The 14,588-nt window shown below is 34.7% G+C and overlaps 1 protein-coding gene across 4 annotated transcripts in view; it reads left to right on the top strand.

Moving 5' to 3' along the window:
* Window positions 1-14,588, top strand: part of PIBF1 (progesterone immunomodulatory binding factor 1) — a 135,247-nt gene that overhangs the window by 114,086 nt on the left and 6,573 nt on the right. For 3 of the 4 annotated variants that reach the window (XM_042839048.1, XM_042839047.1, XM_042839046.1), the window contains one exon: window positions 165-249. The exons of the other annotated variant lie outside the window; for it this stretch is intronic. In XM_042839048.1, coding sequence (XP_042694982.1) covers window positions 165-249 — 85 coding nt within the window. The remainder of the gene's footprint in view (window positions 1-164; window positions 250-14,588) is intronic. 4 annotated transcript variants of the gene reach the window in all.

Raw genomic sequence — 14,588 nt, 5'->3', positions numbered from 1 at the left:
TCCTGTGCTTAAAGACAGAGCAGGATCATCTGATACAATTACTTGAGCAGATTTTCATTGTTGCCAATATTTAGCTTTAGAAAATGCATGTTTCAACCTGAATACAAGATTAAAAGAGATTATCTGTTGCTATTACCGTATTTCCTATCCTCTTTTTTTGCCAGTCTTTTAAATAAAGAAAAGACAGCTTTGCTGCGTGTCAAGAATCAAATGGCAGCAGATTTGGAGAGACTTCTAAATCATCGTGAGGTAATCTTTCTGTTTTAGCATAACTAACATAAAGTCAATTTTCTCTCTCCTTAGCCTTAAACCATAGGAAAAAATGTTTAGGTTTGATTTTTTTATTTCTTTTCTTTTCCTGTGTCGTTCTGAGAAACACACGTGATGATATCTGTCAGGCACCATGGAGAACCTGAACATAGATGTCCTGATGTACAACAGTTTGCTAAACAGGCTGACCATGAGCCAGTAGTGAGCCCTTGTGGGCAAGAAGGCCAGAGGTATCTGGGCTATCCTGGTATCCATTAACAAAGTGTTGCCAGCAGGTGGAGGGAGGTGATCTGCCCCCTCTACTCTGCCCTGGTGAGGTCACATCTGGAGTACTAAATCCAATTCTGGGTTCTCCGGACAGGGAACTATTGGAGAAAGTCAGGATGAGGAAAGGAAACTAGATGGCAATCACTTAGGTTTCATCCAGAATCATATTTCTGTATAAACACACCTGAGTTTCATCCAAGCAAGAAGTCAGAGTGCTTCTGGAAGAAGAGTGCTTCACATCTAAAAGTGTGCAAAATCTTGTATTTTAGGAGTCAATACATTATATGGAGATTTCCAAAAGGCTTTTGTAAAGATCTTGCCTTTAACAATATTGAAAGACTAATCTACTGTGGAGTAAGGGAGAAAATCCTTCTGTAAATTAAATGTCTGTAAAAGAGGATAGAAATAAATGAAATTTACCTATGGAATTCCAAATTTTTCCAGAACAAATCTGGAAAAGCGTAAATAATAATATGGAAGGTTTGCTGAAGCTAGAGAATAGTGAAGATATAAAAACAAAAGCTGACAGTGAGGAGTGATTAAATGCTCTCCCAGAGTTACTGAATGTTTTGGCAAAGATTTGCAAAACAAGAAAACATTAACGAATCAAAAATTATGAATGTGAGAAAAAGCAAGACAAACTACCTACACAAGGTAATGGAACCTAAATAACCTCTTACTGGTTCAGAATGGTCATCTTGAAGTCGTTATATCAATAGACTGAGATGATGGGGAGATGCCTTTCAAGGAACTTGCAATTCTCCTAAAGTATCCTTGTCACTCATTCTGATACCATTATTTCTACAGAAAGCGGACTATTCACATACCTCTTGAAGTCTTCTCACTACACCTCCAAAATTCTTTACCCCATCTTCTTTCACTGCTGTTGCCCCAAACTCCCTTCTTAGATTTTTACAGCAGAACTCATTTTTTGAACCGATCCAACACAGTTTGTCTGTGCTAACCAGTTAGAAAACCATTTTTATTAGAATAAAACTGAAATAATTTCACTGACAGCTGAGACTAAGTAAGCCTTGACTTAAGCTAAAACTACTGTCATTTTCCTGTGATCAGATCTCAGATTCGAATCCCCTTAAATGGAAGTAAAAAGGACAAGAGTTCTTAATGTGTTTACTTTCTTTGCTGAATCACACTGGGTGGTCATCTGATGCAATATCCTCCTAGAATAGTTTTCACATTTAACTTTCAGAATTGTCATGCTTCTGAAGTTCCGTGTACAGCAATTAAAATAGTGTTGTTACAGAAGAGAGTAATTGAACGTGCTTCCCCAGAGTAATTTTCAGGTCTCATTAACATAGTAGGATCATCAGTTGGTACATCAAAAGTGATCATTTGATAGTTCTTATTTCTAATGTCTTTCTCTACATCATATAATTAAATTTCAATATCAGGACTGAGTCTTAACACACATAGAATCATAGAATGGCTTGTACGGAATAGGACAACTTAGTTTACAAAGAGTTAGTCTTCAAGTAAATTTCTCTGCCATCTTAATAAAGAAAGCTGTATAAAATATGCAGCAATATCATAATTTCATGATTTCATTTAGGCGGGCTATTTTTAAATATAAGTAATATGCAGTGTTTAAATCCTTAATTTATGTATTTTGAAAAGATATGAATGACGGTGATAAGTGTTCACTGTATTCTGTTACGTAATATGATCACTATCAGTCTTGTTTAATCATTGTGCATATAAAACTGTCAATTCATGTTAGGAATTACCCTTGTACCCTTGTTTTCAAGTTAGAACAGTAGAATTCTTGAATAGATAAACCTAAGATGTTCATAGTTAATATAAACTAATGTTTTAAGTACACTGAAAGTACAAGCACCAGTGTCAATGCTGTCTTTCCATGTTTCAGTAAGTCTACACTTTTGATATAAGGTATTCCAGCCTGTGTGGTCTCAGATTGCATTAACTCATTTTTTAATGAAATGTTAAGAGTTTGAGGCTGGGTGGGTGGGTTTTTTGGTTTTTTGTTGTTGTCATTTTTCATTTTTATCTCCTTGTGATATCAGCTGGATTCATACCCTTTGATTTTGAAGTAACTATAGCATTTTGCATACTTGTTACATAAAGGTTTTATATTTATGGTTAATCTTACTTCCTCTATCATTTATTTTAATCTTGGAAGAAAGAAGTTTAATACTGAACTCTAAATATTGGAAGAATTCATATTATTCTTTTATTACAGAAAAGAATGTATTTCATATAATAAAACAGCTCATTATTTCAAATTATGGAGACTGAGGTAATCTGATGTTGAATATTACATTTGCTCTGAGAAATTGAAATGAAAAGTTGTCATTTGATTTGGTACTTTCTTAAAAAGTATGGCCACCCATTCAGGAGAAAAACAGAAGCTGCTTTTATGTTTGCTTATTTCAGTTGTTTCTTGGTCTTCTGTTTCCTTTTTTTCATTAATCAATTAGTAAATGAATTTCGAAAACCTTTTAATCTAGCTTCTCATGTAAATCATTGAGAATATGCTGGTACATTCACAATTTCTGTGGATTTCTTCTTTATATGGATAAATGCAAACTATTACTTCAGAGCAGGTTTGGTATCTGGAATCATGCTGAGATTATGTTCTTAAAGGCTCATAATATGGCCTTCACAGTGCAGCTGTCCTCTTTGAGCTATCAGAAGAAAATGTGATGCCATTCATAAGTCCCTGAATGCATGATAGCAAGTACAATTGGTACAGTCAAGTTTTTCACATGATTTCATGCTAAGAAATTTTACATTTTATCAGGGTAACCAATAAGGTTTGTAATTGTTTTTCCAGATCCAACAGAAGAGCATAAAACATTGTTCAGAGAGACAGTGGAGTTTCCCATTAATAGCCTCTACTAAAATGTATTTCTTTTTTTAGAAGGATATAACAATTCCAAACTGTTTTGTGTTACTATTTGTACTTTGCATTATTTTTTTAATCAGCATAAACTTTATCTTTCACCATGGCTAACCAAACCACACACATAAAAACTTGAACCTTGATTTATCCAACTCTGCCTTTAGCTTTATACCTGCAAAGGTGGACCTTTCTTGCCCTAATGTCTTTGTGTAGTCAGAGTGGTGCAAAAAGGAAGGATTTTCCTTCAGAAATAATCAGGATGAAATTACACATTAGTCCTGATTTGACCTGATATCTATAACACTGCCTTCCTGCTTTGCTTATGCCTTCTTCTCTGTCCTCATCTTGCACCAGCTCTGGCACTTCTCTAATAGTGCACTGGAACCACTCATATCACTGAACAGAAGTGTAGCCTAGACTACAATGAGAAAGTTTATTGAATTGTTATCTGGTAGGTCAGCAGTTTGAAGAACCTTTTAAAAATATATGTCAGTATTTCTTATCTGGGGGAGAGGGTGACAGGCATTTGTGTCTAGAACTGCAGAGCAAAGCACACAAAGCTTCTGTGCTTTTCTTTGTATCCAAACCTTATCCTTTCCGGCAGGCAGCACTGATCTGTAACTTACAGGCACTAAAGTGCAGTATCTGTGAAGTGCTAAAGTTAAGTGAGATGAATCCACTAAATCTTTCCAGATGAAGCTTTTGATCTGTGATTTTCTTTATTTTCCTTCTCTTCTAATAATCAAACTTTGACTAAAAGAAATATGTGATCTTGGCACTTCCATTGTCTTTCATGGTCAATGCAGTTGTTGGTATTTTGAAACATCAGAACTGTAATTTTAGACTTTATTCATTGGCTTACAAACCTCAGATAAAAACTTGGAAGGACAGTCTGTCAGTGCTCAGATTTTTGGCAAAAACCTTTAGCAATCATTTTCTGAGATTACATTTAAGAGGCTGTAAATTTGCTATGCTTTGATGCATGACATTGTACTATTTCTTCAGATATTTAAGATGGAAACATATTGTAAAGGAATGCTAAAATGTGCAAAATTAAAGTTGTTTAGCTTATCCAATTCAAAGTGTGGAGTATAGAAACTTAATTTCTAAAGTCTTGAAAATAAATACTTACTTATATTTTCTATGTGTGTGCATAATCCACTGTTTTTTGTTTTGTTTTGTTTTTAAAAAGGTAGAACAATTATAATAAATGGAGAGGTTTTTTTATTTTGTTTTTCAAATATAAATATTCTAGGAGACATAAAAAGAAAAAAATGAGATAGTGATGTAAGAAACAGCAATAGAAAGGCATTAAATAGGCATTCCACTGAGTGCAAAGAACAGTTTTAGTTCTTATGAATATAGAGGCGATAACTCGAGTTGTACTACTTTTTATTTATTAATTTATTTATCTTGCCTTAAACCACCTCTGCCGAAAGAGTAATTTTTAATATATAAAACTACCATTGTGAGGATATTGTAGTAAGAAAGAAAAGGGTAAAATTTACAACACGAGCAGCGCAAAGGAAGATTGTCTGTAAAGTCTATTAATTTCTTAGAACATAATTGTGCAGACATTATTAGTTATAAGCACCTTAACATCATATACTGGTTAAAATCACATGAAAATCTGCTGAGATTTTATCTCCCTTACACATCTGTGCACTTGTAGTACATTAGCAGCTGTGCATACAAGTGATAGAATGTAAACTTGCAGAACTAGTCACCCGCCTTGGTGACGCATTCATGTGTTACTGTGCCAAAGCTCTTCAAGTTGAGTTAGCAACCACAAACCAAGCATTGGCTGTCTGCTATGGGACACAGCAGTAAAAGTCTAACAGTAGTTTAAATACATTTGATATCAGTCAGTTAAATGGATACAAACACATGGGGCTTGATTGCTGTTTGTTTACTTAAATCAATTTAGCTTATGTCAGTAGATTATTGTATCACTCTAATTGAATTGAGGGCTACATCTGCCTAAATACGTGTGCCTGAATTAGTAAAAAATTCTTATTGAGCTATTCTTGCTGAAATAGTCTACCTAGGTTAATGTTAAAATGCTTATTGCCTGAGTGGCTGTTATGTTGAATTTGTATACCTACTGGCTGATCAAAAGCTTTCCAAATCAAATTCACGACTCGCCATTTATGAATAAGCATAATGCTTTTCTCTGCCATGTAACACTTCCCCTTTTCAACATTTTCCCTGTCTCTTAACAATACATAAAAATAATCCTGTGTATTGAATATTTCTCTGGCCTTCATCACAATAACTGAATACCTCACAAATACTGTCCTCGTAACACGGAGCAGAAAAGTATTAGCTCTGTTTGGTAGAAGCAGCAACCACAATGAAAAAAATGGTGGCTTGCCAAAACTTCATGGAGTTTGTGGCAGAGGTTAAGCCATGAATCCATGTGCGCTAATGCAGTATCTTAATCAGTCATTCTTTTTTCCTTACATTTTTCTGATTAAAGGCTTGAAAAGAAAATCTCCTCAGTGTTTATTTTTCCTTACTAGATGCGAATTACCTCTTTTTTTCTTCTAAGTAATCTTCTTATACGTGAATTGATTGCAATTTGGAAGTAATTTCCCAAGCAAATTACATTTTCACTTTGTGTATTGTTTTAAGAATTTACAATCACATTGATTTTTTAATTCACGTCTCCTGAAAAAGTCCACTTTCCAAAGTCCTGTAAGCTTCTTAAAAATTAAAACTAACTTTGTTTTTTAAAATTTGAACTGTGGAATGGATACATTTAGTTTTTCTCATCAATATGCATGTGCCTATACACTACATGCACAGTTTGAATAGTCGTTCTTCATTTGGGTCTTTATTCCAGAAGTCACATCTGTGCTATTAAAGGTCAGGGACCCCTGTTCCAGTGCCATACTGGTTTCATACTGCTTATGACAGCTGTCCTGCAGACTAGATTAGCTCTGTACACAGTAGTCTCCTCTAGGCCTACGTGATCGTTATGTTACCTTAACACTGAGACATTTCTTTTGTTTTAATTCAAACATTTTAAAATCATGTGAAGTTTAAATATGAATTAATAACCTACCACACCTACCACATGCTTGAGGATGCAAAATCTGCTGGGAACCATCCCAGCAGAAACCAGCGAACCAAAGGAAGCGAATGTGGTGCAATTTCATCCATCTCTCCTTTTGAGGGGAGCAGATTGCTGAATAGCAGTGAACCTTTCCTAACAATACTTAAACTCATCCACAACAGAAAAAGGGAGCAAGGTAATACTTATCCAATATAGTTTATCAAGGTACAGTGCTCCAGCTCTGTAGACTCTGTAGTGTGTAGTCTGCTCCAGACTGGGTGCTGTTCTGTTTAACAACATTGACATATCCAAAGAGATTGGGTCATACTGTCCTTAGCCATTTTTGTAGTTGTCTTTATTATTAACTTTATTATCGCCTTTTGTCTTTATTTTCAGCAAATTCCTGAAAACAAAACAAGAAAACACTCTTTCTTTAAAAAGACATTTCTTCACTAGCAAAAAAACAAACAAACAAACAAACAAAAAAAAACAAAAAAAAAAAAACCCAGAGAGAAGAAAATCCATAGCAGGCTGAAGCTCTCATGTGAACAGGATTAAAAATGTAGCTTGTTTTGTTGAAGCGAAAAGGGAGTCAGTTGAATGCAAGTTGAGAAACATAAGGCAGCCATTGCATAGGTAATGCATGAGAGCAAAGAAAAAAGGCAGAACAAATGGAAGAGTAAGACAAAGTTAAGAACAGAAAATCGTTATTTCATTATTCCCAAAATGTGGAAAAACTGTCATATTTTTGCTTTTTTAATGAATGTGTGCTTAATGTATTTTCCACTGTGTGCATGAGATTGGAGGGAGTCCACATGATCAGGCAGGAGGAACAGCTACTAATTAGTCCTATTAGAATATGCATAGTTTGTTAATGGTTCTAACTGTTTTTTTTTCAGAGTACTTCTCTAAATAAAAAGGCTATGGTTCTCAAGGATTTCAATAAATTTTGATGAATATTGGACTTTAAGCATCATTAGGTAGATTATCAGAAACATTTGGAATTGTGATATTGTTCTGAATCTAATATTTCTAGAATCTGAGAATCTAATAGTCTCTGTGTTGGCACATGCCAACTTATACCAATATCTTGCACAAAACCTTGTTGCTTCTCAATTGTTATCCCATTATTTTACTCATAAGAGTAAAAGAAAAGAAGCATGTTTTTTTTCTTTTTCTTTTTAGAGAAGTGAAATGTCTTTACCTTACTTTGATCAGCTACTCTTAAATTCTCATATTTGTCTTTCTTCCTTTCATATTCTCCTTAAGGATTGTCCCTCATTGCTAAATTGGCTCCTTGCACCATTTCATTCCATTTCAGCAATGACCTTGAGGATTCCAGATGAGTTTTCAGCACTTTGTTATTAGTCATACTTTAAAAAATGGCTAAGACTGTCCTTAGCTGTAATTAAGTTATGTTGAAGAAGGTTGACTGAAGTAACATGGGACAGGAGGTCAGTGCATTGGTTGTAGGAACCTGGAGAGTAACAACAGCTGCCATCTGCAAAAAGAGAGGTAGAGTGAAGTTCAGAGGCTCACAAAAGGCTCTGGAGTCATAAGGGGGAGGGCAGTACGTGTTTAATCGGGGATGGAAGCTTACTGGATGAAAAGAGAAAACTTCTTTGTAGGCAAGAGGGAAAGGAAGGGCTATCTGCAGGGGTTGGGGAGATACGACTGAAAATAAGTGATTGGTAACAGGTGCCTTCAAACAATCTCTAGCTCTGCTCTTTCCCTCTCTTTTTTGTTTAAAAGATTGCACAGAATAATGTCAAAATTATTTGTGTTTCAAAAGTGAATGACTTCCTGCTCATCTATGTGCTGCAACTTGTTTTATATAAAAAAAATGCTGATGTACAATGCTTAGCTCTCTTTTTAAATGTTAAGCCACAGAGTAATTATCATTTTTCTTATGCTACGTTTGTGTTCCAAGATTCTAGTTTCTATTAATGTTCTGCGTGTTTTCTAAGTAGATTACAGGGCCATTTCTGCATCACAAGTAAGCCCTGGAGCTATTCTCAGCTTAAAACTTGGAGAAACAAAGTGACATTTACAGTGCTAAATGAGTGTAGAGAAGTTTCTAGCTCATATTGTACAAAGAAAAAAAAAATGCTCCTCAGCAGTATTCCTCATTTTTGTTATCTATTTTGTTGTTGTCAAACTTTAATAAAACTTGAATTCCAAATAATGAATTTAGGAAGAGGAAGGATTTAACAGTTGGGTACAATTCATCTTTTGTTGGAACTATATTATTCAGAATATCTTACCAGTTTTTATAGCTACTCTTTGAAGAATTACCTTCTGCAGCTTTTGCAGTTGTGTACAGTAAGGATCTGTATACTAACTAGTGTTTACTAATCAGCAGTTCATTATTTTTTTTAGAACCTTGGGAAAAATGATAGTAACACAGGGTTCAATAGTGTGAGTTAATATTAAGTCCAATTCAAATACATTTTTACTCTCAGTAACAGAAAGTTTCTTAGACAAAATGCAATTCATGGATTACAAGGTAAAATTGGCATGTCTGTTTTAAATGATATATTTTCGAGGGAGCCAGTATTAGAAAATTTAACAAGAAATTTAAACAAGAAATTGTTGGCAAAAGGGTTTTCTGAACATGAAACCGTTCTTTCTTTGTACTCCTTTTTCCAGCGTTGGTTATGGATATTCCAGTCACGTTCTGCTGTTTATCTAGCAATTATTATTTTTTTTTTTTAGTTTTGGTCACTTTATGGTAGCATTTGAGTGCTACCAAATGGAAATTGAATTTTAGTACTTTGTAAAAAATACCAAAGACAAGGAAAATCAAACTGTAGTAGTATGCTTATCCTCCTGGAAAATACAGTAAATTCTTCATAATAGCATGTGCTAATAAGGCTGTTTTAACATACTAGCATTTTGTAGCATCTTTTTATATGGAACTTACTCTTTACTAAATTTGAATTTGACTACATGTCACAATAACTCAGATTAAAAAATAGTTCTGAGTTTAGTCTTCATCATTGTAAAAATATTTTTTACCTTTAATAGAAGAAGTGGAATTTTTTTTCAGAATTCAGCATGCAAATTCTGAATCATGAGACAAATTATTTTGTATTTTTCATATGAAATTAGATTTAACTGTTGAGAACAATGCAGCTGAAATAAGCAGAAGGATAGAATTTGTTCTCTGTGGTGACTTTGCCATTTTATTGTTGCTATTGTTCTAATGCATTTACTTTATACATCAAGAAGTAGTCTGTAGATCTATCACAGATCTGTAAGTTCACTTTAAGGCTCTATATTCACTTGGATATAGAGAACTCCCGAACTAAGTGTAGTGCAGAGAAGCTATCAACATCCTGCATATGGTCTGGCATTTTTCCATCACCCAGTTATCAGGTTCAATTGTTTGATCAGAACATTTCATAGTGTCTTCCAGTTTCCAGCTTTACAGTTTGTATCCATGTGCCTAATATGACCATATGTTCAGATCTCACACAAGAATTCTTGCTGACTTCCGATATTTCCAGTACAGAAGCATCAGAGGATGCAACTTTGTCAAACGTTAGTGGTACTTTCTTATATTTAATAGGTAGTTATTAAAATCTTCTTTGAGATCTGACGTGAATGTAGATTCTATTCCTGATACCCAAAGTGTTCCACTGTTGAAGCTGAATTTGCATTGTTCATGCCACTGCATCCTGTCCATCTGCAATCATATGCAGACTGTAGGACTTACCATTTGCTTCATTTTGCTCCCTGATACATAAAATGGAGCTTCTGTAATATCTTTCTCCTATTGCATACTTTTAATCGTTAGTCTCTAACATAAATAATTCTGTGCTAGCAGAATCGGTGGTTTATCCACTTTCTGAATTCCACCTGGAATTATTTCCAGGTTATAAATGAGGACAATTTTTTTAGTGTGTCTCCAGCTGTTTGGCAAAAGTAAAGCCAATGAAGAAGAGTTCTAAAACAGTTCCTTATGTGCATTGTCAGTATTCTGAAGAGGAGACATTCTAGATACTACTTTTGCTGGAAAGTCTCATTCCTGGATAGTGACACATAAATGACTCCTTTATCTGGGCACACTCCAGAATTAAGAGTACCATGCTGAAGCTTTTTCTTCACAAAGTGCTGTATGCAAGCCATAGCAAATGTAGGTAGGTGAAACTAGGGTTATATTTCAGTCCTGTGGTCTGTTCTTCAGAAATAAGTCAGTGACTGGATATTCTGTGCCAGCAATCAGGACTAGAAGACTCTGTTTACCTCCATTTCAATCAGGACTAGAAGACTCTGTTTACCTCCATTTTAACAGGTCTCTGGTGATATTAAAGAGTATTATCAGTGTAAAGATAATCGGAGATGTTTTTGAGAAGTCAGGTTAACACAGTAGAAGAGTTGGATCTTGCCTTTTTGATTTGCAGTCAGAAAAGAAAAACAAGCACTATTATGATGTGATTTACCATGTCCTCATCTAAATGAAGGGTTACTTATGAATCTCACCAACAGGTACAGAAAGGAGTCAAACAAGTTAGTTTGCCTAGGTATAAATGTTATTACGGAAGTTGTCTGAAGCTCAGTGTGAGGAAGTCCACCTAACAATCTGGTCATATGATTCAAAGCAGAATTACAACCAGAATTCTTAGAGAGATCCCTCTCCATCTTGGCATCAACTGTTATATGATACAACTTTGCTTTTAACACAGAACTTACTTCCACAGAAAGTCACAATAAGTATTTAAGAAGGATCTGAGTAAGAAAATGCATAGACTTCATACAGGACAATATCCTTAGTATTTTATTCACATTATATGACCATCAAATTTGACCCACTGAGTGCTCTGAGACAGACAGCTGTGAAGCCAGTTTGTTCCAAACCACCCAGCCCTACCCATTTCCAGATTTAGATCACTTTCTCTCAAGAGAAATTATTTTTCTCAGGCCTTCCGAGAACATTTGGAATCTGAACGTGAGCCTTTAATTCTTGGGGAACTGAGAAATCCATTCAGAAATGCACTTTTTACAAAGCACTGACAAATGGACTTAGTATTCTTAAGTGCTATTTTAGGTTTCTCAAATCAGTAATCTTTAACATATCCATAACCTCATTTTTTGAACTCTGCTTTTCCATGCGACTTCTTGTTTGAAGACTACAATAGATGCCTAAGCTGGAGAGTGCATATGAATAACGATTGCATTGATTTAACACAAACATATTTTTCATCCCATCACAGCTGTCATCCCTCACTTGCATGTTCTATTATAGTTGTTTTTTTTGTTGTTATTTTAAAGATTAAAGTATAGCTAGTATAGTCAGCAGGCTGCTGAACTCAAGGCTACTATTTGGCTCCCGCATTGAGAAGAATCTGATCACCGATTCAAGAGGTAATGTACTAAGACTGTTGTGAGGCAGTTTTTAATCTGGTCTCCTTCCATGCAAAGAGGTCTGCACACTCATCTGTTCTTGAACGTAAAGACACTGCTATAATCTCACAAGTTTCTCCAGGCTGGATATATATTTTTATTTTATGTTTAGCCACATGGGAACCATATGGCAGTTGAAATGAGGAATACATGCTTTCCAAAGTTGCTGGTAAACATATACGCTTTACTCAAGTCTTAAAGATTGAGGAGGATGGGAAATGACACATCTAAAACCATTGTCTTAGTACTTGACTCACAAATTCCGAGAGATTTTAAGTTTTGATTAACATTTCTGAGAAAGGCAAACATCTGTTTTTGCCTTTCTTTCAGCTGATTTTTCTGTTTTTGTCAGAGAAATGGGTTCTCGTGTTTAAGGTTCATAGCATTTAGTGCCTCTTCTGTGTTTTGTTTCTTTTACTGGGAATTTATGCTGTTTTCTTCTTTGGGGACTCTAGTCAGTCATCAGAATTTGGTGGCTCAGCCAGAATCTGATACATTTTCTAGCACGAAAACCACATTGTTCAACTTCCACAATAGAAGTTTTCTGATTCAAAATGGAGTTCTAATCCGAGGTGAAGTTTGTAATCATAAATTCTGTGTAAAACTAAAAGTAGAATATGGTTTGTCATGATAAAGGTTCAGGTAACTGTTGGTGCTGTTGTTAGGATCACTTTTGCTTCAGAAGACATTTGTCTGAATGCTGTAATCATATGGTTTAATGTATGGGAAGGAAGACTGACGGATCTGACACCCACTGGCTGATTCTGTGATGGAGTTAACGCAATTTAAAAACTTTGTTTACTACCAGAATTAGTTAACTTTAGTCCAGAAAGTTACCTGTCTCTCCCTATTAAATATTTTCAACCATTCCATTTGGTCTGTGTGAAGTTTCTTTTCAAGGTTATTGTATGGAGTGTTTGGAGGTGCAGGGCATGGCTGCATAACATGAGAACTGATATTTATGTAATTGATTCCTGTAAGTCAGTTGCTTTTTCTTAACACTGTTATTTTGCATCTGCTTTCCAGAGCGTGGTATCTAAATTTACTTTAAGTGCTTATAGAAATCCATTTTATATGTTTCATTTATTATAATTATACACATACATAACGTTAAGGGCCTTTACGATCTGGTTCAGCATTAAACGTGGAGGTTGGTGGCCCTGCATGTGGCAGGGGGTTGGAGATTCAAGATCCTTGAGGTCCCTTCCAACCCTGGCCATTCTGTTATTCTGTGATCTGTTGAATGCACCAAAAAGATTCTTGCTTTCTTTGATTATCATTACATGAAAAGAGTAAGAAGAAAAATCCTCTCACCTTTTGATAATCCACTGAAAAAAAAAATGGAATTACTCTTTGATAAGTACTTATTGTGCCCAATGTAGATAATTTTTTTAACTCATTTCTTCAATTATTTACTTAATAAAACAGCATTCCTTATGTCTCAGTAATTTTCAATATCAGGAGATTCCTTTTATTTTTGATGATTACATAATTAAGATATGTTTATAACATTCAACATAATCTTTCTGTAGTACTCAATTAGGAAATGTAAGGGCCTTTTCTGGTACATATATATTTGAGCATGTATCAAGGACAATAAAAGCAACGTTAATAGAGCTGTTTAGAGAATTCATAATTATAAATGCATTTATATTTTAAACTGCTGCCTTTTTATCTTTCTGTTTGTTCATCTCCATCTTCTAATTACACTGCTGGTTGATTTAGTGGAAACAATCCATTTTTATCCCAAACTGATCTTCAGTCTCCATTCCTGTAATTTCTAGTTCAATTATCCTTATAAGCAGGCAAAAACAAATTTAAATAAAATATAATTTCCTTTCACCTGTGTTAAGATCAAACATTATTATTGGAGTTTCAAATTCTACTGAAATAGGAGTATGCTGACAGGATCCAACTATTTTGCCTTTTTTCCTTTACCTTTTAAAAATGATTGACATTTCCTTGGTTTTGTTCCTTTTAACACTGTTTAAAAAGTTGGTGGTTTTGATGTAACACTTTCACAGACTGTAAGAGTTTCAGAACAGTAGCACTGATAGCATTCAACTTAATAATTAACAAGGTACGATTAGGAAAAAATTCCCAAGCAGAATATACTTTAATTGAAGAACAACAAGGAAAATGTTGGTGCCTATCCTTTGTCTATAACTCAATAAATCCTTTCTTAATTTAAAAAACAAACAAACAAAAAAAACCCAAACACTGTTATTTGTGTATTGGTACACAAAATTCCTTTTGCAAGTTTTAAAGTCTTGGTCATAACAGCGCAAAGAATAAATGGAAATGCACAGATGTTGTGTTATTCTCACAACACAATATATTTTACCTTTGCTTGGTTTCCCCCTTTGTCCCTCCCCTTGTTCTCAGTCCATTCATTCTAATCACTTATTTTGAATTACAGTTATGTTTTGGTCATATATGGCAAAAGTTTCAAATACTATTTTATAGCTCAAATTGTCTTTGTTAAATGTGCATAATCAAGTGGAATATAGGATGTTAGATGTTATAATTGTACACTGGCTATTTAGGATGAAAGATGTTTTAGGTGAAGTGGTGAAGCAGAAGGATCAGAAAAGTGAAGAAAGTGAGGTGAGAAATGGATTCAGCTTGTGACACCTTAATGTAGGTATTTACAGGAGGTGTCTGTGGTGAGCATTCTTTCCTTTGCTTCACAGTAGCCTCATCGCT

The sequence above is a fragment of the Centrocercus urophasianus genome, unplaced genomic scaffold (genome assembly GCF_019232065.1).
Source record: "Centrocercus urophasianus isolate 14NV4802_14NV808 unplaced genomic scaffold, USGS_Curo_1.0 seq_9, whole genome shotgun sequence".
Taxonomy (NCBI): domain Eukaryota; kingdom Metazoa; phylum Chordata; class Aves; order Galliformes; family Phasianidae; genus Centrocercus; species Centrocercus urophasianus.
Note: the sequence above shows the minus strand (reverse complement) of the source record. Positions and strands in the feature narration are given on the sequence as shown.